The sequence below is a fragment of the Schistocerca serialis genome, chromosome 11 (assembly GCF_023864345.2).
Source record: "Schistocerca serialis cubense isolate TAMUIC-IGC-003099 chromosome 11, iqSchSeri2.2, whole genome shotgun sequence".
Taxonomy (NCBI): domain Eukaryota; kingdom Metazoa; phylum Arthropoda; class Insecta; order Orthoptera; family Acrididae; genus Schistocerca; species Schistocerca serialis.
This window is the reverse complement of record NC_064648.1, coordinates 108,464,757-108,492,611: the sequence shown is the minus strand read 5'-3', so window position 1 is coordinate 108,492,611 and position 27,855 is coordinate 108,464,757. Positions and strand designations below refer to the sequence as shown.

General features: G+C 46.3%; 1 protein-coding gene across 1 annotated transcript in view; it reads right to left on the bottom strand.

Annotated features, from left to right (window-relative positions):
• The window catches only part of LOC126427085 (uncharacterized), a 104,091-nt gene extending 88,530 nt beyond the window's left edge, over positions 1–15,561 (bottom strand). Inside the window, exon 1 of the mRNA XM_050089262.1 lies at positions 15,393–15,561. Coding sequence (XP_049945219.1) covers positions 15,393–15,470 — 78 coding nt within the window. The 5' untranslated portion in view covers positions 15,471–15,561. The remainder of the gene's footprint in view (positions 1–15,392) is intronic.
• Between the last annotated feature and the right edge of the window lie 12,294 nt (positions 15,562–27,855).

Below are 27,855 nucleotides of genomic sequence, written 5' to 3'. Positions count from 1 at the left end.
AACCAACAAACAGTGCTACTGCCGATAGGGAATCAACGACTCAAACCAGACAGGCAGTGGTACAAAATAGCATGGTACCTGGCGCAAATCTTGAGCATCCCGGCCGAAACTGCGCGAGCACTTAGGGGCGCAGTGTGCTGCCTGATGTGGCGTCGAAATATATTCAAAGTGGCGCAAGCAACGTGCTCGCTGCCAACGAGAGAAGGAGGACTAGGTCTACTTGATATAAAGACCAAATGTGCAGCCCTTCTACTAAAACGAACTCTCGCCATCCAGGACAATAACCCTGACAGCGTCACAGCCAAGGTCATTGCAGGATACAAGCCCGCATCAGGAGAAGCGCCGGTCGACACGAGGCAGAATGCGACACGTCAGGCTGCACTACGCCAACAAATGTTACGTTCTGGACACCGTGGCGAACCCCAGCCACAGAACAGCCAAGAGAATATGCTGGGCCCTCAGGGGGAAGCCGGCAAAAAACAAAACCGAACACAAACCCCCGCAATACAATTGGAAACAAATATGGGAAACGTTTCGGAAAACGTGTCGGTTAAAAATGCGAAGAAGACATGGTACAAAATAGTGAACAGAACGGTACCAACCAGCCAAAGACTGGCGGAGATAAAACTCGTCGCAAGTGACAAGAGCGACGAATGTGCCACGACCGACAGCCTCGAGCACCGATTCACCTGCGGGAACGCCGCCGACATATGGGAAGCGTGCCAGCAGACGGTGGCCCACGTCGGCAGAACGGCGCCGGGAAGCAAAACAGTGCAGGCGATCACCGCCCCAGGCTGCAACCCACTTCCACGACCCGAGCGACTGGCGGCTGTCTGGACCCTCGCCGTGACAGCACACGCCGTCGTAGCTGGCCTTCCTGGTGGACCTCTGGGAGGAGAACGAGACGGCCCAGCAGCACGGGCTCTACCGCGAGAACTTCACAAACTTCCTGAAGACTCCACAGCAGACAGCGACCGCCAGAGTCCTCCCCGGCCTGTGGCCCTCAGCACCGCCACCAGCCACCTCACTACACTCACCACACTCACCACGAGAAGAGCGCGTGCACTGACAGTGATTGAGTGCAACAGAAAAGATAAAGTGCTTTCTGCTCTCGCCTCAAATACTGAAGTATAGTAGTATATAGTGTTTCTTCTTAGTGAAATCAGTGATACAAAGTGCTTCTCACCAGTCGTCTGTCATGCTCGCAGTCAAATCAGTGTCAAACGTATGCCCAGTAGTACTAACTGAGATTTTTTTCCTCATTATTTGCACTATATTGTCTAGGATACAAGCATTACTTAGTGGAACGTGCCAACTACTCATAATTTTTTTGAATGATTTCCTTTACTACGTGCCCTATAAAATTTATATTGTTTACTCACACTTTCCTTTCTGCTTCTCTTATATAATATGACATAATTTTTTTCTTTCTTCTTCAATTTATATATAGCCTGTAGCACATGCAAAAAAATTTCCTTCCACTTCTGCTCCATCTATCATGCTGATGTTTTCCCTCATACTGTCCCACATAACAGTGCAAACTAGCGGAAGAGATCAAACCAGAATACACAGTCTGAATGTGGCATCACAAGTGCATGACATACAGAAATTTGAACTCAAAATCAATGTGTCGATGCTACGTATAAATTATTATGCCTGTCCTGCAATGTTTTACCCAAACAAAAAAGACGACAAATGGCCATGTAAAATGGTTCAAGGAACAACAATAAGGGAAACACGAAAAACGAAACATATATACAAACGAAAACCTATAAAACGACAGTAATGTTAACCAACTCTAGAAATAGGTTAATAGAATGAAATGTTTTATTTTATTTTAAATGTATCGTTGTTAATATTTTTAAATACATAGATATGGTTACAAAAATTAAAAAAAAGGTGCAGTGGATAGTGTTTTGGTTTAGCATGCAGAAGGTCGAGGGTTCGATCCTGGGTTCAAACATATGTTTTTTATTTGGTAAATGTAGTCCAGGTGGTACGGTATCTTGCAACTTAATCGTCAACAGCGATTGCAACGGGTCCTCTGGAAAACATTTGCACTTACATACTACTGTACAAGCGTAGAAATGGAAGATTGGTCAGCTTTGAAAGAAGCCTTTCCTATCTCGTGGGCTCGAATTTATTCGCACTACTTCATATACTAGACGCGAAATCTGTTTTGTTTGTACCTTACTCTAGTGGTCACATTGATTAGCACCAACTATTATTCTTGCCTCGTTCAGACCCATTACATTTCGTTAGGGCCTTACGTTACCAGTAGGACTAGCAACATGCTTTGCAGATAATGTCTAAAGTCGGTTATTGTTTCTATGTGTTATCACCATGGTCTCATTAATTGTTTCAACTGTTTATTTCTTATTTGTCTAACCACGTGTATGTTGAGTTGAGCAGTAGAAAATGTTGTAAATTTAAGATACATGCGACATAAGAAACGGTATATTTTACAGTATGAAATGTCAGAATGAAATTATCAAATAAAAAAATGCGCCCCAACCCAGGGTTGAACCCCCAACCTCCTGCACGCTAACCCAACACTCTGTGCACTGCACGTTTTTCCTTTTTTTCATTTTGTTCGTTGTTGCTCGTTGTGTTTGGTCGTTTCGGAAATCACATGACATCGGTTCAAATTCGTTGTTGGGCCCTTCATTCAGTTTTTTTTCATTACAGAGGCAAACCAGCTCTCTGACCGAACACGCTAAACTACTGTGCCGGCACACGAAGTGCTCAGCACAAGTAACATTTGCTGTTAGAGGTAGTTACTAGACATATGGCTATAGTGTTGCCAGATTGCCACTCTTTAACGTCCTTTTTCTGCCGAATGTACTCGCCGGACGAAATTTTGTGAGAGACTTTTTTTATCCCTGGTATGTGAGGAGTCCCACTGCAAAGGATCACCCTGTATAATAGAATAGATGTGCTGTATAAATGGGCTCTTTTGTTCTCCTCATTGTGGTCGGTTTAGGTAAGACAGCAAGGCATATTTAAATAACCAGACAAGTTTTTAACATGATCAGTTTATTTTGCCCTTTCATGAATCAGTAGTTAAGAGAACTACTTCATACTGTTACTTACCACGCAGTGTCACAAACAAACGAGAAATTTGGTGTATTCTGCAGTTTTGTAATTGTTTTCTGAAGAAGAATTTACAACAAACTTAAAAACAAAATCCAAAACCTAAAACAAATGAGTCTGTTACTTTCGTATTATATATGAGTTATTACACTTTAGAGCGCCATACCTCCAAAGAGATCGAAGTAGCAAATTTGGCTCCGGACAAAATTTCCGGAGTAGGATACGTATATTTAGCGACTGCGAAGCACTGGCGAGTTAGCTAGTCTTTAATGTAACAGTAATTCACTAAAATGTTTTTCTAATAAAGGATGTACCAAAATTCAGCGAAAAAATTCAGAGATAGGAAATTAACATCGAAATATTTAACGAGTTATTCGGGCAGGTCCGCAACTCGTGGTCGTGCGGTAGCGTTCTCGCTTCCCACGCCCGGGTTCCGGGTTCGATTCCCGGCGGGGTCAAGGATTTTCTCTGCCTCGTGATGACTGGGTGTTGTGTGATGTCCCTAGGTTAGTTAGGTTTAAGTAGTTCTAAGTTCTAGGGGACTGATGACGTCAGATGTTAAGTCCCATAGTGATTAGAGCCATTTCAACCATTTTATTAAGTTAATGACGGACGTGGCTGGTGCAGTGGCAGTGAACACAAGTTCAGAGATGTCAGATGCCCGTTTGATGTACGGATCAGCTGACGGCAATGGCGACCGTGCTCAGTGCTTGTACGGGAAGAGATTTCCAGGACGAAGGTGCCCCGACAGGTAAACGCTTGAAGCGCCTGATCGTCGACTCAGGGAGCGTGGGGCGTTCGGGCCTGGTACTCGCAACCGTGGGAGGCCTGGGAAGAAGAGGGCACCGCAGCGGGAGGCGGCTGTCGGCGGCGACCCTAGCGTCAGAACAGGGCGTGTAGCTCTAGCACTGTACGACGGCCAGGAGAGTCTGACACGAGGAACATCTACATCTAGATTTACACTCCGCAAGCCACCCAACGGTGTGTGGCGGAGGGCACTTTACGTGCCACTGTCATTGCCTCCCTTTCCTGCTCCACTCGCGTACGGTTTGCGGGAAGAACGACTGCCGGAAAGGCTCCGTGCGCCCTCGAACCTCTCTAAATTTACATTCGTGATCTCCTCGGAAGGTATAAGTAGGCGGAAGCAATATATTCGATACCTCATCCAGAAACGCACCCTCTCGAAACCTGGACAGCAAGCTACACCGCGATGTAGAGCGCCTCTCTTGCGGAGTCTGCCACTTGAGTTTGCTAAACATCTCAGTAACGCTGTCACGCTTACCAAATAACCCTGTGACTAAACGCGGCGCTCTTCTTTGGATCTTTTCTATCTCCTCTGTCAACCTGACCTGGTACAGATCCCACACTGATGAGCAATACTCAAGTATAGGCCGAACGAGTATTTTGTAAGCCACTTCCTTTGTTGATGGACTACATTTTCTAAGGACTCTCCCAATGAATCTCAAACTGGTACCCGCCTTACCAACAATTAATTTTATATGATCATTCCACTTCAAATCGTTCCGCACGCATACTCCCAGATATTTTACAGAAGTAACTGCTACCAGTGTTTGTTCCGCTATCATATAACCGTACAATAAAGGATCCTTCTTTCTATGTATTCGCAATACATTACATTTGTCTATGTTAAGGGTCAGTTGCCACTCCCTGCACCAAGTGCCTGTCCACTGTAGATCTTCCTCCATTTCGCTACAATTTTCTAATGCTGCAACTTCTCTGTATACTACAGCATCATCCGCGAAAAGTCGCATGCAACTTCCGACACTATCTACTAGGTCATTTATATATATTGTGAAAAGCAATGGTCCCATAACACTCCCCTGTGGCACGCCAGAGATTACTTTGACGTCTGTGGACGTCTCTCCATTGAGAACAACATGCTGTGTTCTGTTTGCTAAAAACTCTTCAATCCAGCCACACAGCTGGTCTGACATTCCGTAGGCTCTTACTTTGTTTATCAGGCGACAGTGTGGAACTGTATCGAACACCTTCCGGAAGTCAAGGAAAATAGCATCTACCTGGGCGCCTGTATCTAATATTTTCTGGGTCTCATGAACAAATAAAGCTAGTTGGGTCTCACACGATCACTGCTTCCGGAATTCATGTTGATTCCTACAGAGTAGACTCTGGGTTTACAGAAACGACATGATACGCGAGCAAAAAACATGTTCCAAAATTCTACAACAGATCGATGTCAGAGATATAGGCCTATAGTCTTGCGCATCTGCTCGACGAACCTTCTTGAAGACTGTGACTACCTGTGCTCTTTTCCAATCATTTGGAACCTTCCGTTCATCTAGAGACTTGCGGTACACGGCCGTTACAAGGGGGGCAAATTCTTTCGCGTACTCTGTGTAGAATCGAACTGGTATCCCGTTAGGTCTAGTGGACTTTCCTCTGTTGAGTGATTTCAGTTGCTTTTCTATTCCGTGGACACTTATTTCGATGTCAGCCATTTTTTCGTTCGTGCGAGGATTTAGAGAAGGAACTGCAGTGCGGTCTTCCTCTGTGAAACAGCTTTGGAAAAAGGTGTTTAGTATTTCAGCTTTACGCGTGTCATCCTCTGTTTCAATGCCATCATCATCCCGGAGTGTCTGGATATGCTGTTTCGATCCACTTACTGATTTAACGTAAGACCAGAACTTCCTAGGATTTTCAGCCAAGTCGGTACATAGAATTTTACTTTCGAATTCACTGAACACTTCACGCATTGCCCTCCTTACGCTAACTTTGACATCGTTTAGCTTCTGTTTGTCTGAGGTTTTGGCTGCGTTTAAACTTGCAGTAAAGCTCTCTTTGGTTCCGCAGTAGTTTCCTAACTTTTTTGTTGAACCACGGTGGGTTTTTCCCGTCCCTCACAGTTTTACTCGGCACGTACCTGTCTAAAACGCATTTTACGATTGCCTTGAACTTTTTCCATAAACACTCAACATTGTCAGTGTCGGAACAGAAATTTTCGTTTTGATCTGTTAGGTAGTCTGAAATCTGCTTCCTATTACTCTTGCTAAACAGATAAACCTTCCTCCCTTTTTTTTATATTCCTATTTACTTCCATATTCAGGGATGCTGCAACGGCCTCATGATCACTGATTCGCTGTTCTGCACTTACAGAGTCGAAAAGTTCGGGTCTGTTTGTTATCGGTAGGTCCAAGATGTTATCTCCACGAGTCGGTTCTCTGTTTAATTGCTCGAGGTAATTTTCGGGTAGTGCACTCAGTATAATGTCACTCGACGTGTATCTGTGCCACTCACAGCGTGTGCAGGCGCTATCAGCAGCTCATTTTCCCGCACAGGTGCTCTCCTGCGATTGGTTTATTCAATAAATTGTAAACCCTAGTTTTAGTGCAACGGTGCTGATCGCAGGTGAGGCGTCTTTTCATCGAGATCAGACTGTAAATTTTCACAATCGGCACGTATGGACAGACGTCTGTCTTCACGAAAGTGTTGAAGCAAGTCGTCAACACAGATTTTCTGTCAGTGTTTGGGCCGACGTTGTTCGTGACTGTTTGGTAGGGTCTAAATTTCTTCCACCCAGGCTCAACAGACAAAGTTACCATAATTTCGCAGAGAATGTTTTACCTGATCTGTTAGCAAATGTGACTTTAGCTGTGCAACGAAACGTGTACTCAATGCCCAATGGAGCATCTCCTCACTTTAGTGTTAGTATCGGTCGGCCTCTACATAACGTCTTTCATTGGATAGGTAGAGATGGACAGTTGCCTGGACTCCACGCTCTCCAGACCTAAGCCCAATCGAATGTTATTTGTGGTGACATTTGAAAGCTCTTGTGTATGGAACCGCAGTAGAAGACGTTCAAGAGCCTCTGTGCCCATATTATGGAAGGCTGAAGGACCACATGCAATATTCCATCGGTATATCAGCGGGTCCGAGATTCACTATGACAATGCATCAGGGGCATATTGAACATCTCCCGTGAATTGCATGTAGTATGGTTGTTCGTTCTGTCCATTTGTGTTTCCCGTCTTAATGAGTAGTAATATGGAAACAAGGCGTTTCCAGACTCATGTTCAAACAAAAACAATTTCATCACCTACGTGTGAGGAATGTGTTGGGGCGTAACCACAAGCGCCGGCATCAGGGTGAAGAACGCAGGAGCAGAGAAGCCAGTGAGAGGACGTCGAGCTCGCTGACTAGGACCGCACCACGACAGGAGCGGCCTCTACAACAGGAGAATACAAGCGCCGCTCCTGCCAGCCTCGGCCGCGCAGTACCAGCACAGCAGCAGAGTCGCCACCCTAACTGTTGTACTGAGACAAGTGCCTCGTATCAATAGCTTACACGCACATTGTGTAAAGCGTGTAGCCCATCGCCTGCGACACGTACTTGTAATAGAGAGTTAAGTATTGTCAATCTTCTTTATTGTAATAAAAACTATTAACGTGTTTTGCTTGAATTGTTGTACAAACCACAGCAGCACCCCGTCTCCAGGCCACAAGTGGCCCGTCGGGACCATCCGACCGCCGTGTCATACTCAGCTGAGGATGCAGACGGGAGGGGCGTGTGGTCAGCACACCGCTCTCCCGCTCGTTATGATGGTTTTCTTTGAGCGGAGCCGCTGCTATTCGGTCGAGTAGCTCCTCAGTTGGCATCGCGAGGGCTGAGTGAACCCCGAAAGATGGCAACAGCGCACGGCGGCCCGGCCGACAGCGCTTAACTTGGGTGACCTGACGGGAACCGGCGTATCCACTGCGGCAAGGCCGTTGCCGAATTGTTGTATAGCAATCCGAGAAAGCAGCATCCTTTGGGCAGCCTATAATAGACGAGTGGGCAGGACCACACAGAATGTGTCCTGTGATTTGTGCTATGCATTTTTGTTACACCCTGTACGATCCAATCTATAAAAACTTTTTCTCAATAGTGGTCGAAGGTGAGTCTTTCTGCGAAGTCATTTGGACGCAATTAATTGGCTGAAATGCACTCCAGTTAGTCATTGGATGTTTTTTACCAGCCATCCGATTCCGCCGTAATAGCAGTAGAATGATCAAAGAAAGTGTATGCACGGTAGCGCAGAATATTATTCGGAAACGTATTTACTCTACAACGTACACATTCATTGTAGGTGGTATGGGCAGAGAGTCTTAGGAACTATACCGCGCAACACGATTAGAAGTTACTTTTTCGGAACCCCGTAAATGTTTCTGACTGCAATGTACATGCTTGAAATGTTGTTCAAAGGTGCGTACAATCTTCCTCTGTAGTGGTGCAGAAGTGGGCCGCCCTCCGAAGTCTCCTTCTGGCTCGACGACGCTTCCAACAGCGAGGTATCGACACGGGCGAAAGAACGGCCAGATCTCAGCAGAAGTTCATGTGACTTGTAAAGTCGGTTAAAGGTGTCACACCGGCGACAAACTCCACCATAACGCTTTCCAACGCAGCCGCGGGCGTGTCACAAGATGAGAAAGACGTCACAGCCCGTAAACACTTACGGCTCTCGGACTGACGTGATCGACATGCGTGTCTTTCGATATCGGCTTCCGGCACTCTGCTCGGTATTTACAGCAGAGCTCTTCGGCCTGTATCGGGCCGCGGAGTACATCCGGCGACACAGACTTTTCAGTTGTGTCCTCTGCTCAGACTCTCTCAGCGCCCTTCAAAGTCTACGTGCGCTGTACACCAGCCGTCCCTTAGCGCAGCAGGTCCAGGAAGAATGTCACTCGCTCACTCTTGGTGGAACCAGTGTGATGTCTATGTGGGTCCCTGGCCACATCGCTCTGCCAGCAAACAAGGCTGCTGACGCTGCTGCCAAAGCTGCAGTCCTCGTACCTCAGCCCGCTAGTTCCTGTATTCCCTCCGATGATGGCTGTGTTGCCGTCTGTCAAGAGGTGGTGTCCCTTTGACATCTCCAATGGTCCTCTCTTCACGGGAATAAGCTCCGGCTTAAGCCTCTCCCAGCGGCTTCGACGGCCTTCTCTCGGTCCTCCCGCCGGGAGGAGGTCATTTTAACTAGGCTGAGTATTGGGCACTGACTTTTTAGCCGTCGTCATTGGATAAGTGGCGCTACCCGACCACTTTGCACTTTGAACGCCATTTCCTGACGGAATCCCCATTTTTTAAGCGTTTACGTTCCCGCTTGGGTTTGCCGTCTGAGTGATCGGCCGTGTTAGCCAATGACGCGCTGGCTGGTGGCCGCGTTTTACTTTTTGACTGCCAAAGCAATATGGCGAAGGCCACTTAATTTTTAGTTTTTCGACGTCCGTTTCTGTATGATGTCTTTTTTAGCCATTTCTCAACGTGCACGTTTTAGCTGTCTTCTCTTATGTCGTTTTTTAACTCCTCTTTGTCTTCGTGTTCTAAAGTTCTGACCTGGGCGCGTATGACCCCAGTTGTTTTTTTACTCCCTAAAGCAAAACAAAACCACAAACCAAAACATATCGCCCCCTCTTTTTGGGCCCCTGCGATGGAGGTCACAACCGCGACGGCCAACGTTAAAATCACGCGGTTTTCTTATGACTGATCCAGGGAAACATTTCCGACACGCTGCCGCTTAGAATGGAAAGGCCGGCCGCGGTGATCTAGCGGTTCTAGGCGCTCAGTCCGGAACTGCGCGACTGCTACAGTCGCAGGTTCGAGTGCTGCCTCGGGCATGGATGTGTGTGTTGTCCTTAGGTTAGTTAGGTTTAAGTAGTTCTAAGTTCTAGGGGACTGATGACCACAGATGTTAAGTCCCATAGTGCTCAGAGCCATTTGAACCATTTTTTAGAATGGAAAGGGGAAGAATTCAAGGAGGTAGCACAAAGGGCGTCAATAAATCCACCCCTTTCCCAGGGCCGTTGTTTTCTAGACATTTCGCAGTCGAAAACGACAGCTAGATATTCTTGACTATCTCTGACAGTGCTGACGCACTCGGACGTTTCAATGCTTCTGCATGGACTCTGTAACGCTGCAGCTCCATTAAACGCAATCGCACCCTTTTTTAGTGCAGTGCCACCGCTATTTTCTCTCTTGTTTACAGGGTGGACCCACATTCGGCGATATTCGAACGTGATCCGAAGGAGCCAAGGGCTTTTTATGCTAATGTTTAACATACTCCTCTGGTGTGGTCACACAGAGGTGCGACATTCATACAGCTGAAGATAAAACGGTAAAGCATCCCTCGAAGTCCCCGCAGTTTTCCAAAACCGTCGGTGGCACCTGCGCACATGTAGCGAAAATTTTAAAAATGCATCTTCATCGAGGAAATTTGTGATGCAGCGTGAGGTGCCTACAGGTAGGCAACCGATGACACATCTCTGAGTTCAGTGGTAACACCGATCCCCGAAGTTAAGCGCTGTCGGGCTGCGCTAGCACTTGGATGGGTGACCATCCGGTCTGCCGAGCGCTTTTGGCAAGCAGGGTGCACTCAGCCCTTCTGAGGCAAACTGAGGAGCTGCTTGACTGAGAAGTAGAGGCTCCGGTCTCGTAAACTGACACGCGGCCGGGAGAGCGGTGTGCTGACCACATCGCCCTCCGCATCTGCATTCAGTGAGGCCTGGGGGCCGAGAATGACACGGCGGCCGGTCGGTTCCGTTGGGCCCTCCAAGGTCTGTTCGGACAGAGTTTCTCTCCAAAGGCTCATTCCTGATTATTCAATATATGTAGGCGGGCAGCTTTGAGCGTTTTACCGAAATGGTGGCTCTTGGAGGGACCCTACGTCATTTTATTCTCACATGTGTCAATTTCATACCCCTCGTCATCACGCCACAGGAAGGCGTGAACTGAAAAAAGGGTAGAACTGAAAAAGTGTATCAACCCTCTGTTTCCTCGGATGACGTTCGAGTTTCGTTGAATCGTTTCCAACAGCCTTTTTATCTCCATCCTGGACACGAGCGAAAATTACGATGCTACTGCAGTCCGAAGGGGTGCGATCACGCCTTAGGGGATGCAGCTCCACAATGTTCATACAGAAGGACTGAAACGTCCGAGTGTGTCAGTAGCGTCGAAGTTTGTCGAGAATATCTAGCTGTCGTTTTCGACCGCGAAATGTGTGGGAATTAACGCCCCAAGGAAAGGGGTGGGTTCATTGTCGTTCTTTGTGCCACTCCCTGAGGTCTTTTCATTTCGATTCTGAACGGCGGCGTGTCTGAAACGTTATGCTCGGCCGCTCTTTAGAAAATCGCGTGATTTCAACATTGGACGCCGCGGCTCTGATCTCCATCGCAGGGGCACCAAAAGAAGGGGTTAATTCGGGGTAAGACCAGCCGTTACGACCTTCCTATAGCGTGACGCTTCGGCGGTGGCGTTGGACAGAATTGTGGCGAAATTTTGTCCCAGTGTGTCGTCATTAGCCCCCTTTACGCGTCACAGGTCACACGAATATTCAAGAAAGGTAGTAGGAGTAATGTAGTTAATTACAGGCCCGTATCATTAACGTCGATATGCAGCAGGATTTAGGAATGTATATTGTGTTCGAGCAATGAATTACCGCGAAGAAAACAGTGTATTGACACATAGTCAATACGGATTTAGAAAACATCGTTCTTTTGAAACACAACTAGCTCTTTCGTCGCACGAAGTGTTGAGTGCTATTGACAAGGGATTTCAAACTGATTCCGTATTTCTGGATTTCCGGAAGGCTTTTGACACCGTACCACACACGCGGTTTGTTGTGAAATTGCGTGCTTATGGAATATTGTCTCAGTTATGTGACTGGATTCGTGATTTCCTGTCAGAGATGTCAGAGTTCGTAGTGACTGACGGAAAGTCATCGAGAAAAACGGAATTGATTTCTTGCGCTCCCCAAGGTAGTGTTACAGGACATTTGCTATTCCTTATCTATATAAACCACTTGGGAGCTAATATCAGCAGCCGTCTTAGGTTGTTTGCAGATGACGCTGTCATTTATCGACTAGTAAACGCATCAGAAGATCAATACAAATTGCGAAACGGTTTGGAAAAGAGATATGTATGGTGCGAAAATTGGCAGTTGCCCTAAATGACGAAAAGTGTGAGGTCATCCACATGAGTGCTAAAAGAAATCCTTTAAAGTACGGTTACACAATAAATCAGTCTAATCTAAAGGTCGTAAATTCAAGTAAATACCTAGGTATTACAATTACGTACAACTTAAATTGAAAGGTACACATAGACTATGTTGTGGGGAAGGCTAACGAAAGGCTGCGTTTTACTTACGAAATGTAACACATCTACTAAGGAGACTGGCTACACTACGCTTGTCCGTCCTCCTTTAAAATACTGCTGCGCAGTGTGGGATCCTTACCAGATAGGTTTGACAGAGTACATTGAAAAAGTTCAGAGAAGGGCAGCAAATTTTGTAGTATCGCGAAATATGAGAGTGTCACTGAAATGATACTGGATTTACGCTGGACATCATTAAAGCACAGGTGTTTTACGTTGTGGAGCAATCTTCTTACGAAATTTAAATCACCAACTTTCTCCTCCGAATGCGAAAATATTTTGTTGACGCCGACCTTCATAAAGAGGAACGATCCCCATGGTAAAATGAGCTCGTACGGAACGATATAGGTGTTCACTGTTTCCGCGCGCTATACGAGATTGGAAAAATAGAGAATCTGCCATGCACTTAAATGTTATTTACAGAGTATCCGTGTAGTTGTAGACGTGGATGAGGTCTGACTTTTTCTTCGCATGTGTCGACAGCCTGCAGTTGAAAGCGTCGCGGAGGTCGAAGGCAATATCGCAGGGTCGACGCTTCTCCACCATTACTCAGGAAGGCTGTAGGCACCTCTGGGCCACATTTGAAACTTATGCCTTGCAGTCGGAGACAGTTACGGGGTTCCGTAAAAGCGGTCCTTTAATTCTGTTGCGCAGTGTAGTGACTGAATACGTTTTGTGAGCCGGCTGGAGTGGCCGAGCGGTTCTAGGCGCTACAGCCCGGAACCGCGCGACCGCTAAGGTCGCAGGTTCAAATCCTGCCTCGGGCGTGGATGTGTGTGTCGTTAGTTAGATTTAAGTAGTTCTAAGTTTTAGGGGACCGATGACCTCAGATGTTAAGACCCATAGTGCTCAGAGCCATTTGAACCATTTTGAACGTTTTGTGAAGACGGTCTTCAACAGCTAGTTGTATAACCCAGCCGCGTGGAGTGGCTGCGCGGTTCGAGGGGCCATGTCACGGATTGCGCAGCCCCTCCTGCCGGAGGTTCGAGTCCTCTCCCTTGTTCTTAGTTCGTAGAATAAGTTAGTTTAAGTAGTGTGTAAGTCTAGGGACCGATGACCTCAGCAGTTTGGTCCCTTAGGAATTCACACATTTCTACAACCCACACGCAATGAAATTATTTTAGACCTTGGAGTTACAGACAGGCCTGAGCTTAACGACAGTGTAAGTTTAGAAATAGAGATTAGTGACAATGATGTCAACATAGCTTTGATTGTTATCGAAGTTTGTAAACTCAACAGAAAGACTGGGGTACAAATTATGCTGGAAAGACCAGGTAAGCGGCTACTAGCTCCCTACTTAAATAGTGAATAGACAACATTTAGTTCAAATATTATTGAAGCATACGAATTATTGCAAGTTTTAAACTCACTGTAGATAACACTCTGGAGTATTATTTGCCTAGTAAATGTATCAAGGGCGGGAAACAAAGCTCAATCCTGGTTTTATGAGAAAATTCGGAAAATACTGAAGAAGCAGAGATTGTTGAACTCTCGGTTCAGAAAAGGAGGTGCAAATGTCGACCGGCAAAAGTTAGAAAGAAATTTATGGATTTTGAAAAAGATCGAAGCGTGAAGCGTACAAAATCTTCCGCTGTCACACGTTAGCGAAAGATCTCGCCGAGAATTCGAGAAAATTCTCGACCTATGTACACCAAATGGGTCGCAGTCAGTCACTCGTCGACCAGTTTCGTGTGGCAGTCAAAGACAATAAAAGGACAGGAGAAGCTGCAAGTGTCGAGTTCAAAAACAAAATCACGTACCCGAGTATAAAAGGTGTAGGCATGCGTATTCGAATACAGAGATTTGTAAACAGGCAGAATACGGCGCTGCGGTCGCTGCGAAAACGAGTGTCTGGCGCGGTTGTCAGATGGGTTACTGCTGCTACAGTGGCAGGCTATGAAGATTTAAGTGAGTTTGAACGTGACGTTGTAGTCGGCGCACGAGCGACGGGACACAGCGGCTCAGAGACAACGATGAAGTAGGGATTTTCCCGTATGACCATTTCACGAGTGTTCAGTGAATATCGGAATTGCAGTAAAACATCTAAACTCCGCCATTGTCGTGGCCAGGAAAAGATGCTGCAGGAATGGGACCAAAGATAACTGAAGAGAATCGTTCAACGTGACAGAAGTATAACTTCCGCAAAATGCTGCAGATTTCAGTGCTGGGCTGTCAACGTCATCGTGCGAACCATTGAACGAAACATCGTGTACCCTCGATGGTTGCACGACACAAAGCTTTACACCTTGCCTGGGCCCATCATCACCGAGACTGGAATGTTGATGAGTGGAAACATGCTGACAGGTTGGAAGTGTCTCGTTTCAAATTGTATCGAGCGGATGGACGTGCACAGGTATGGAGACAACCTCAAGAATCTGTGGGCCCTGCATGTCAGCAGGGGACTGTTCAAGCTGGTGGAGGCTCTGTAATTGTGTGGGCTGTGTGTAATTGGAGTGATATTGGACCCCTGACACGTGACAAGTACGTAAGTATCCTATCTGATCACCTGCATCCATTCACGTCCATTGTGCATTCCGACCGACTTGAGCAATTCCAGTAGGACAATGCGACACCCCCTACGTCCAGAATTGCTACAGAGTATCTCCAGGAACACTCTTCTGAATTTAAACACTTCCGCTGGCCACCGAACTCCTCCCCAGACATGATCATTATCGAGCGTATCTGGGATATCTTGCAATGTGCTGTTCGGAAGAGATCTCCACCCCCTCGTACTGTTACGGATTTATGGACAGCCCCGCGGGATTCGTGGTGTCAATTCCCTCCAGCACTACTTCAGACGCTGATAGAGTCCATGCCACGTCGTGTTGCAACACTTCTGTGTGCTGGTAGGAGCCGCGCACGATATTAGGCAGGTGTACCAGTTTCTTCGGCTTTTTCATTGTACTCAGTTCAAGCCCAAACTTTTTCGGAGGGGGGGGGGGGAAGGAGGGGGAGGGTGGTGCGTCCTCAACCTCCTCCCAACTGCATGTGGGACTGATCACAGTTTGGAAAAGCTCCAGTAGTGGTAGTCACGTAGAACCGCAGTGATGAGCCGTAAGAGGGGGAGGTCGTCTGAAATTCCACGGGGAAAAATGCCGTCGTTTGAGCGGTTGACGCAGAGAAGAAGCAGGGCGGGTACTCACGGCGAGGGCGATGTTGGCGCTGGTGATGCCCGCCACCGCCGCCGCCGCCGCCAACATCAGCAGCGCTCCGGGCCCCATGCTTGGAGCCGGCGCGTCTCTCTACCTCTCTACGCCTGCCTCTGCCTCCGCCTCCACCTCCGTTCTGCGCTGTCCCGGTCGCAGTGCTGCCACCCTGCACTGTCTGTCCCCCCCGGCTGTCCTGCTCTTTTGTAATTGCGCCGCCAGATGCCACAAAGCGGTCCCTGTGAACTGCGCGCTTGTCCACCGCCGATACCATCTCTCCCCCACTCCTCGTCCATCGTATCTGTGCGACCCTGTCCTTCTGCTCTTCCTGTTTTGCAGCTTGTGTCAGCTGTTGGAGTATAATTCGCCGCTGCCAGGTTAGCGTGGTTTGCTAGCGAAATGGAATTCCTTATTTCATTTCCCAACGACCTTCTCTCTTTTTTTTTTCTAATTTTGGAAGTTTGAATTGTCTGCTACTCTTCCTTGTCAGGTCAGATGAATGCTTTGACTCCACAAGCATTACTATCGACACACAAGCCTGTAAAACTGGTACTGTGGTATCAGACATTTACTTTAGGAAAAATTTTTATTTTTCTGATTACGATTAGAATTGCATACATTATTCTACCGCTATCCCAGAACACTGTACCACTTCCAGGTTCTCTACATAGCGGACTCCAGTGGCAACAAAAATTTCATTTTCAATATTTCGCACAATTATTCGCCGTATATAGAAATTTAATATTTTTTCATAATCTACTCATTAAGAGGTGTCAGAAGTGATGGTATAGCGGCATGCACATAAACAGATGTCGATAGGATCGCATACACGAGGTACAGCTGCTGTAGCTGTCATTTGTACTCATTCGTGTGAAAAGGATTCCGACGTGATTATAACCGCACGCGGGAAATTAACGGACCCTGACGGCAGATGGTAGTTGCAGCTAGACGCATGTGACAATCCACGTACCGAAATCATTAGGGAATTCAATATCCCAACACCCACAGCGTCAAAAGTGTCCCGAGAATACCAAATTTCGGGCACTACCTCTCAGCACGAAGGACGCAGTGGCCGAAGGGCTTCACTTAACGACCGAGAGCAGCCACGTTTGTGTAGAGTTGTCAGTGCTGACAGACAAGCTACAGTGCATGAAATAACCACAGAAATCAGTGTGTCACGTACGGCGAACGCATCTGTTAGGACGGCGAGGCGAAATTTGGTGTTGATGGGCTGTGGCGGCAGACGGCCGGTCAGGCTGCTTTTGCCAACAGCACGACGTCGCCTGCAGCGCCTCCCCTGGGTTCCTGGCCAGACCGGCTGAAGCCTAGACGACTGGGAAACCATATCCTGGCCACATGAGTACGGATTTCAATTGGCAAGAGCTGATGGTAAGTCCTGAGTGTCGCGCAGATCCCATAAAGCCATAGACCAACTTGTCTACAAGACACTGTGCTTGCTGGCGGCGGGTGCGGTCTGTGTTTACATAGAGCAGACTGGGCCTTTTAGTCCAGCTGGACCGATCACTGACTTGAAATAGTTATGTTCTTCTGCCTGGAGATCATTTGCAGCCATTAATGTTGTCTGTGGTCTTCTTGAAGTCTGGGGGTATTTCGCCTATCTCATGCATCTTGCACACCAGATGGAAGAGTTTTGTTTTTGTCATGGCTGGCTTTCCCAGAAGTATCAGTAGCTCTGAGGAAATGCCATACGGATCATTGTCAAATTCTTCTCGTGGTATCGTATCTTCTATCCGACCTTCATTTACATGTTTCAAGCTAATTTCCCTGCAAAGACCCTCTATACTCCTTCCAAATTTCAGCTTTCTCTTCTTTGCTTATTACTGGTTTTCCATCTGAGCTCTTCATATCCATGCAGCTCCTCTTCTTTTCTCCAAATATCTCTACAGTTTTCCTGTAGGCGGTGTCTATCTTTCCCCTAGTTATATATGGGTCTATATACTTACATTTGTCCTTTAGCCATCCATGGTTAGCCATTTTGCACTTACAGTCAGTCTCATTTTTTGGATGTTTGTAGTCCTTTCCACATGCCTCATTTGCTCCATTGTTATATTATCTCCTTTAGTCAATTACATTCATTATATCCCGTAATATCTAAGGATTTCTCGTAACCATTTTCTGTTTATCTATATGATCCTCTGCTGCCTTCACTATTTCATCTCTCAGAGCTACCCAATCGTCGTCTACTGTACTCCTTTCCCTTGTTTCAGTCAATCGATGCCTATTGCTCTCACTAAAATTCTCAATAACTTCTAGTTCTTTCAACTTATCAAAGTCCCATCTCCTTAATTTCCTACCTTTTTCAATTTCTTTTGTTTCAATCTGCAGTTTGTAACCAGTAAATTAAGAGAAACAACAGATTTACATCATTATACGTTTTTATATACAGGCGTTGAGAAACAGATTAATGGGAAGACGGGCATAGCCATGGTAACAGAGTCAGAGTGGAAGGAGAGAATTACACCCTGCACTTTTCATAATGAGTGATTAACGCTTTTAAGGTCGAAAACAGAGCGAGGTCACCTACCTGTGACTGCAGATCATTGGTCTGAAAAGAGATGAATATAGGACTCAGATATTGTTTACGTAAAGCTCCTGCTTGTGTGTGCGGTAATAAACGAACCATACTTGATTTATGTACGTGAGGGTTGGAATGTCTGAGTGGGTAATAACAGGATTAAAGGCGTGGTGGGGAGATATGGAGGATATACTGTAAATTCAAATGGTAATGAGAGAAGAAGTTTTTTTACATACACTAACATCATAGTAACTAAAACGTTCTTCCGAAAGAAAACTATTCATAAAAACACTTGGACCAACACATGAGCTAAATGAGTTATATATTTTAGTAAGTGAATTGTTTCTTTCCTTAGTGTAACACATTAAAATTTTCACGCAGTGTGATATTTTCAGAGACCATTTTTTGTTATGGCCAAAACAGCATTTCTAATATAGTGAAGGAGACTCGTGGGCTCATCTCCTACAGATAAAGAAAAATCAATCAATTTTACATTACAGTTTTTAAAAGATCCTTCAGCTTCAGATCTCTACCACCAAAGATTGCATTATTATTTAGTACATTCACCTACACAAAATGATGGAATCGGGAACATCAAATACTGCATAAATAAGACAGCAGTTGAAGCAGTAAGTAAGCAAACTACATGGCGAAAGGAGAAAAGAATTGTAATTTGGAATGAAAAAATTAAAGAAATAGTTTAAGAGAAACAAAGACTATACGAGTGTTTGCTGCAGTGATCAAGCAAGCGAAAGACATAGACCGATGAGTAGAAAGCAGAATCACTAACAAGAAAGGTCCATCATGGTTGTTACATTTGTAGCAGAGACAGAATGTGGTGTTTATGACAGAGAGCTCTTTGCTTTAACAATGTTAAGAGACTAAAACACATACGATGTAGAACAAATAAATGTAATATGTCAGGAATAATGGATAGAAAATTACAAGAATCTGTAGAATAATCCATGGACAAGTAATCATTATGAAAATATAACTGATTATGTTAACACATTTAATATCCCTAGAAGAATATTTTACTGAAAAAAAAATTGTGGGAAAGCTAAAAGAAATAGAGTAGGATTGTACTAGCAGAATATGGTATGAGGTATATGATATGCAAGCTTGAAGACGAATACAATAAGGCTGGCCTGAAGATTATGGTTAGTTGGTTGATTCAGTGGAGGGGAGCATAGAGCAAAGTCATCGGTCCCATCAGATTAGAGAAGGATGGAGAAGGAAGTCGGCCGTGGTCTTTCACAGGAACCATCCCAGCATTTACCTGAAGTGATTTAGGGAGATCAAGGAAAACCTAAATCGGGATGGCTGGACACAGAATTGAACCGTCATCCTCCCGAATGCGAGTCCAGTGTGCTAAACACTGCACCACCTCGCGCAGTGCCTGAAGATGAACATGAAGAAGTGTGAGTAGTTTGCCCGTTGGAACGGAAAAGTAAATAATTTGGAGGTAGATGAAAAAGTGATTGGCGGTATGGAAAAGGCAAAATGTGGTATTATTTAATGAACAGAGCGCAAGTAATGATGAAATCACAAGTAGGTTTAATAAAGAAGGAGCTGTAAGAAGAGCAATTAACTCTGTTCTGAGAAAGAAAAAGATCAGAAGAGAATGTATAAACCTGCAGTGCAGAATGTAGCAGCCTTGAGGTGGATTGCTTAAGGCGAAGCTCAAGCTGTACTAGGATGTATAGAATAAGAAAGACGCTATCCGACAAATGGTGGAAATGGATGGGGATATCTGTGACGACGTCGAACTGAAACAGCTTATGTTGTTTGGCCGTGAGGATAGGATGAACTTGGTGGAACTTGGTAGTTGTACCGAATAGCATACCACGGTGGAAATAATCCCAGTGGAAGGAAAGAGGTCGCTCACAACGCAAATGGCAAAATGATGTGGAGGAGGCAATGGAAACACGGAATATGAACGTTGAGGAAACTCAAGACAGAAGGGCGAAGATGCGGCGCCAGCCACAGATAATCCACAAGAAGAAGAAGAAGACAAAAATGCAAAAAACGTCCAGGACTTGATGGGATAAATACAGAACTGATTATACGTGTTTGATTACTGATTTTGTTTTATTTATGCATCCGACCAATACCCGCTAACTGAAAGCTAGAATTCCATAACATAGTTATACAGCAAAAAATGTCTCCAGTGTTAAAAAAGAGGGGGGGATTTCAGGAAAACTTCAAATTACGAAAGTTTCATATTGTTAAACACTGCCTACAAAATATATTTAGCTGTATTAAATAACTGCTTAAAGAATATGAGAGATCTGTTGTTTATAGAGCCTTCATAAGTGTAAGGTAATGCAGCAATAATTTATTTACAGTGCAAGAAATAATACAAAGAAGGTAATTTAATTTACCAACTTACCCAGATTTCATAGATTTTGAAAAATCATTTGACAGATTGATGTGTAGAGTAAGTGGAAAATTATTGCAGAACGTGGATACCCAAATCATTTAATAAACTGCATCAAGTGTCTGCGTAGTGGATCTTACATTGTTCTTGACGCCGCGAATTAAAGAGGGTAAAAGGTTTTAATAAAACAAGGGTCAAGACAAGAATTCATATCGTTGCCTACTCTTTTTAATGTTTATACAGACGATGCCATTCGAAAATGGAAAGAAAGAGCACCGAAAGCTATCCAAATAAACAGGATTTAGTGTTATCGTACTATACACTGATGAGCTAAAACATTATGACTACCTGCTTGACAGCTTGTTTGTCCGTCTTTGGAATGAGATACATCACTGATTCTGTTGTGTCGGCAGATTAGCCAACACAACGTACACTAATTTATGGACGAGGCCGAAATGCACGCAGGCTTGCGTTAAGTCTGAAACAGGATACGTAATGAGTGCTATAAAGAAAAGTACGTAGCTGTTGGAATACTTATCTTTAATCCATCATTTGTATACAGCATTCTTGATGATACAAGTGAGACTCTCTCTAGAAATGGTTAATGGCGCCTTGCTAGGTCGTAGCCATGGACTTAGCTGAAGGCTATTCTACTGTCTCTCGGCAAATGAGAGAAAGGCTTCGTCAGTGTAGTCGCTAGCAAAGTCGTCCGTACAACTGGGGCGAGTGCTAGTAAGTCTCTCTAGACCTGCCGTGTGGTGGCGCTCGGTCTGCAATTACTGACAGTGGCGACACGCGGGTCCGACATGTACTAATGGACCGCGGCCGATTTGAAGCTACCACCTAGCAAGTGTGGTGTCTGGCGGTGACACCACAGATTCTGCGTATCAGGAATCCGATAGTTTGTCGGTAGGTTTTTGGAGGTACGGCATTAGATGTCTACGCACAGGCTGCGTAATTCGCGTAAATATGGGGTTGCTGAATTGAGTACGCGGTGAATGTGCCCGACAGCTATACACATGGGTTCCACAGCTTTTACGTCAGGAGAATCTGGTAGCCGAGACGTCAACGTGAGTTCACTGAAATGCTCATCAAACCACTGTAGGACGGGTCTGACTCCGAGGCATTGACAGTTGTACTGCTGAAAGATGACATCGCCGGCAGGGGAGACACCGAGCTCGGAGGGATGCAGGTGGTTAGCAGCCGCCAGCGTGTCTTCCATTGCTACCACAGGTCCCATGCGAGCGCAGGACAATGCCTGCCACAGCACAGCACTGCTGCCACCAGCCAGCGTCTGTGGGGCGCTGCACGCCTCGAGGCGCCGTTCGCCTCCCTGGCGGCGTTTCTGGAGACGGCCGTCGACCCAGTGTAGCAGAAATCTGACTCAACCCAAGAGCCGACACTTTCCCATTGATCGACGGTCGAATAGCGATGGTCTGGTGCCCACTGCAGTCGTAAATGACGACGTCGCTGTCTCGACACGCGCACACGTAGCGGTGGTCCGCTGCAGACCTCCATGTTCCACAGTGGGCGATGAACGGTGTGCCCCGAAACACCGGCACTGTGTTGTTTCGGCATAGGCGCCACTCACCATCACTGGCCCCACCTCACACAGCAGACACGCCTCCCAACCCCACATTCTGTGAAGAGTCGTGGACGTCCAGCCATTTAGCGCCTAGTAGCAGTTTGACTGTCGTTCCGCCTCTTTCTGTACGTGCTCACGGCAGTAGCACGTGAACATTCGACCAGCTTCGCCATTTTCACGGTATTCGTAATCTGTTATGTTAATGGATTTCCCCATTCGAAGCCCGCACCTTCGCTAGGGTGATCCCCCGTCCGAATCTGGCTGGATGCAACGTCACGGTGGTCGGTGGTCATAATGTTTTGGGTTATCGGTGCACCGCTGTCAACAGGGCACTAATGCTAAATTCTGAAGACAAACTGCGAGAAGCAAATTCGGTTGTTTTGAAAATCAGCCTTATGCAAACACAATTAGTTTATTTTCGTATTTAACCAGACATGTTTCGACACCTACGTGTCATCTTCTGTGGTTAAAATTTCTTATTTCTGTAAATTACAATGTGAAATGTATAATAATTTAACTGTTGTAGACGTAAGAATTGCGGTATGTGCAATTTGCTTTGTTTTGTTGACACGCACACCTTAAAATTACATCGGTAAATCAACTGCGTTGTTATACACCGGTTTTCGTGATCTTTTCCATCATTTTTGGACAGCATGTCATCTGCAATCTAGGTACGAAGGAAGTTTAAGGCGTATTTCGTGGGTAGAGGTAATATTCGTTCTGTTGCGTGTCTGGTCGGTGTCTCGATCAGCAGCTACTCAGTGCATTGTTTTTCGAACAATTTTCGTTCACTAATTCACTTCACCTGCACTTACAGAAAAATTGGTGAAATGTGTTCTGAGCAGAAATTTCTGACTCCATTCTTAGTGAGAGGTGTTATGTTATTGCCGCTGCTCACTTTCAAGAGGAGCTTCTAACCTTAATAAAGTGCGTACAAGAAGCAATCTATCTTTTAAACTTAGTTTTAATGAATTATAATTTTAAAATAGCAATATATATATATATAACAAAAATCCCATTGAATGGTAAATACCAAGAAAATCTTAGGAAGTTCAGCAGTTTAGTTTTCTAGGGAGCTATACCTGTAACGAAGATAAGGATGTATGCAGTAAACTTCAGAGGTGTCAGATTGTAAGTGGCACTGTAAGCAGAAAATTGGAAACCACGAGTGGAAGCTCGAAAATGAAATTCTATAATGGGACAGGTGCATCTCTTCCACAGTATGGCAGCGGATCCTGGGCTCTGCAGAGAAAAGATTCTAACCACGTTAAAGTGGCCGAAGTGAATTTCTTACAAGCAGTCAAAGAATGCATTAAGTTGGCAATGGATCCTAAATATTTTATAAAAAAGCACTCCGTCTTCAGGCCACGAGTGGCCTACCGGGACCACCCGACCGCCGTGTCATCCTGAGAGGAGTATGCGGATAGGAGGGGCATGGGGTCAGCAGGCCGCTCACCCAGTCGTTACGATGGTATTCTTGACCGAAGCAGCTACTATTCGGTCGAGTAGCTCCTCAATTAGCATCACGAGGCTGAGTGCACCCCGAAAAATGGCAACAGCGCATGGCGGATGGATGGTCACCCATCCAAATGCCGTCCACGCCCAACAGCGCTTAACTTCGGTGATCTCACGGCAACCGGCGTATCCACTGCGGCGAGGCCGTTGCCCAAAAATTTTACAATAAAAAGCAAAGCATAAAAGTACGCTCAAAACTGGGAGGAATAACTGAACGAATGAGAGAGAGAAGGGATGAAAATATGGCCTTGCAGTGCAAAGCCAGAGGAAAGGCGGACGTAGGAAGGCCAGTTAAAAGATGGAAATGAGGACAGGACAGGCCGACAGGTCCGCTGTGTGAAACGAGGAGTAAGAAGAAGAAATGTAGCGTTAGTGGTAGATGTAACAGGGAATTTTTGTATTTGTAACTGTAGTTTTCTGTGGTAACAGTACTGATAGTAGCGTATATAGAGTCACCAGTCAAATTAGTGAATGTAAGTTGAAAAACGAAAACCTGTTGCTCTAATACTGTCACAATCGAGGAAGACCCGACTGAGAGTGTGGATGTTAGGCGCTTAGATCCGAAAAAATCAAACTTTTTTTAAAAAAGCAAATTGACTAAAGGAAATTACAAATGAAAATGAAGGTCCTTTACGTATAAGTAGTGGTATGTTTCAAGAGTAACATTGCTCGACGTTAGCCCTTCAGCCGCAGTGACAGCCTCCAATCTTGTCCTGAAGCGATCGCACGCAATCTTGAAACAGCGACATACGAGCGAATGCTGCTTGGACAGCGGTGCGAAAAGGTGCGAAACTCGGGTGCCTCGTCTTACTGGTAACTCTTTCGAACACTCTCCAGACGTGTTAGCGGAGGGGGTTCCAATTCGAACTCCTTTCACCGGAACACGTCAACAGTATCCGAGAGCCGCTTCTGGACTAAATGGCTCGTATGACGTTCTCCTCTGCCGTCCGACGCTCTGTTCGCTCGTTTACATTCAGTACTGACGCCAGTTTCCCCAGCGACAGCCACTTTCCTCCGAAATCGGCGCCTCAGCCATTTCGATGACTGCCGCTATTCGTGACACGCGTTTGCTCGGAAGGGGTTTCCTCACCGGTTTAGCGGAACCTCCCCCAGACTTCTCCGGAGCATTATTGTCGGCCACGGCAGTTGGTCTCGCGCAGCCGAAGAATCGAACTATTTCGGTGGGCGAACGCCCAGTGCGAAGAGTTTCCACAATGGCGGCTGTTTGGTTGTACAGGGTGCGGTTGCGGCGCGGGAACTCCCTTATGTGAAACGCGCGGCACACAGCCTGTTACTCACTGTTGCGTGGGTTTCAGTGCAGTCAAAAGTGCGAGACTTTGGGTTTTTTAAAGGTTAGTTTAGTAGCGATCACGCAGTGGGCAACGCAGCGCCGATCATGCAGGCCGTTGCGGCCTACTTGTCGGATGGACGTTCGGTCATCAGGACTCAGCGTGCATGCGGGAAACAGTTCCACATCAGTTCCATGGTGAATCAGTTGTTATGTTGATAGACACCTTCACGGATACTGGAAGTGTGCATATAAAGAAACCAGGACCTCAAGAACCAGCAGAACGCCTGAAAACATCGAGAGGGCGAGCATATCGATTTTGAATTCCCCCAAGCGATCTGCACGCAGAGACGCTGCCGCCCTCGCAATTTCTGAACGCACAGACGAATTCTTCACGAAGAGTTGAAATTTCGTCCGTATAAACTGTCAGTGGTGCACTCACTTCATCCGCGTGGTGAGTGTGAAGTCTCGATCGATGAGCTGCCTCATGTGCTGCCTTAGGGTTCTCCAGCGACGAGGCACATTTTAATTTGTCTGGCTGCGTGAATAAACAAAATATGCGGTATTGGAGTGGCACGAGCCCCGAGAACTTCACGAGCGGCCCCTGCGTACAGAAAGTGTGACTGTTTTGTGCGCACTGTCTAAAGTTGGCATTACTGGCCCACGGTTTTTCGAAGAGAACGATAAGGCAATGAAGGTCACTTCTGAGCTGTGTGTTCAGATATTCGAACACTTTATTCTTACAGAACTTTGAGAAACGAATGTGGGTGATGTCTGGTTCCAACAAGGTGGCGCCACAGCCGACACGGCGCGAGCGTCGATGGCCGTGTTGAGGGAACACTTGCCCCTTCTCCTCATCTCTTTCGGGGGCCAGCACGCTCGCCAGATTTATCGCCATTGCGACTCTTTCTTATGGGGCTGTCTCAAACCCAATCGTCCGCAAATGCTGGATGAGCTACGGAACATTATTCGTGTTGCTATCACCGACATCGACAGAGACATGTTGGAAAAAGTGGACCGCAACCTCCGAGTTTTACTCTCCAAATGCATTGGGCAGAACGGAGGCCACCTCCAAGAAACCATTTTCAAAACTTAATGGAACAAAACTTTAGATGTTAGTCTTTGTAAAGAAAAAAGAATTAAATTTATGTCTCTGATACTCTCTGATTTATGATTTTTTTAAAATAAGGAAGCTCCAAGGATGTACCCTGTACCGGTGCGTAACATCTCTGCCACTTTGAGCTCGTGACCATTTACTAGATATCCACGGCTTTCACGAATGGCAATCCTGACCTCCGGCGGAACTGCGATATGGCGGGAAATCCAAATAGACATTTGTCCGGATTTAAGCGCCGCACGCTCTAAAAGGATGCAATAGGTAAACTAAGTGTAGAGTTGTATATAGTTAGTCACTCAAACGTTAGTGTCAATTGCGGAGAGATCTAAAGATAACAAAAAAAACCTGTGAGAGACATTGTAAACTTATTTCAGTACTCAGAATAGATAGAAGAAAGAGAGTAAAATAAATTAATTATCACGGAAATCCACATAAATTTAGGTTTGTATGTAACGGTCCGTCGTTGTTATTACCAAAGCGGATTGCGGTAAATAAACAAATCAATAAATGACTCGTAGTTGAGGGACCTCTCAGCCGAGCACCAGGCGAGCTGAGGTGATGGCGCCGAGGGGGGACCCCAGCGGGGACAGCGTCGGCAGGAAAGCTCCAGCAGCACCATTTGCCTTTCGGCAGGGGAAACCTCCCAGAAACCGCGGTCAAAGCCAGTCTGCGGCGAGTCTTTGTAATTTTAAACCCTGTACGAAGTACGAAAGGATAACGCTTGCACTGTATACAGTGAAACTGTAAACTGTCCGGGGTGCCTAAGCTGCCGCTGATCACAGCCGATGCTGTTAAGCTCCATCTTACGTAAATCCGACTGTTGGAATGAAAATTTCGAGCCGAGATTTGCCGAAAGAAACTTAAGGTAGTGCCATTCTCCCACGAAGCAGGTTGCCCATACAGAACACTCGTTGGACCCGTTACTGTAAACTGCTCTTCCCTCTGCGGCGCTTGCCGAGTCGGCTAGCGGAACAAGTAGAAACGGTTCGAAGAAGAAGTTTGCGAATCGTCTCGGGTTTGTTTGGTTAGGCCGAGACCGCCGGCAGGTTGCTCGGTAAACACTGCGCGCCGCTCGGACCCTTCTCCTCAGAATACGGAGAGTCTGCGGTCAAGTGCAGGGCGCTCTCGACGAAGCCCGCAGTGGGAGGTTTGCGCCAGCGGCGAAAGACGATCGTGCGATCTCCAGTGCCGATCCAGCACCGAGTACGAAACACCTCCACCAACAACTTGCTCGTACAGATTACTATTCCGATTTTAGATTCGGATCTCACAGCGCCGAGGAAAGACACGTCACCACCATAGCATTTGCGTTTAGTTCAGCGTTTCTCTCACATACTTCTGTCAAGCAGCGTGTAATACACTGAGGCGCCAAAGAGACTGGTACACCCGCCAAATATCTTGTAAGGCCCCCGCGAGCACGCAGAAGTGCCGCAACACGACGAGGCAGGGACTCGACTAATGTCTGAGGTAGTGTTGGGAATTGACTCCATGAAACCTGCGTGGCCGGCCGGAGTGGCCGAGCGGTTCTAGGCGCTACACTCTGGAACCGCGCGACCACTGCGGTCGCAGGTTCGAATCCTGCCTCGGGCATGGATGTGTGTGATGTCCTTAGGTTAGTTAGGTTTAAGTAGTTCTAAGTTGTAGGGGACTGATGACCTCAGATGTTAAGTCCCATAGTGCTCAGAGCCATTTGAACCAAACCTGCGTGGCTGTCCAGAAATGCGTAAGAGTAGGAGGGGATGGAGATCTCTTCTGAAAAGCACGTTGCAAGGCATCCCAGATATGCTCAATAATGTTCACGTCTGGGGAGTTTGGTGGCCAGCGGAAGTGTTTAAGCTCAGAAGAGTGTTCGTAGAGCTACTCTGTAGCACTTCTGGACGTATAGGGTGTTGGAATTGCCCAAGTTCGTCGGAATGCACAATGGACATGGATGAAATTGAGTACGCATGCCTATACCGGTTCTTTCGGCACTTCAGTGTATATGAGGCACTGGGAGCCGAAGTTGCATAACTCAATTTTCGTACCTCTGAGAAATGAAA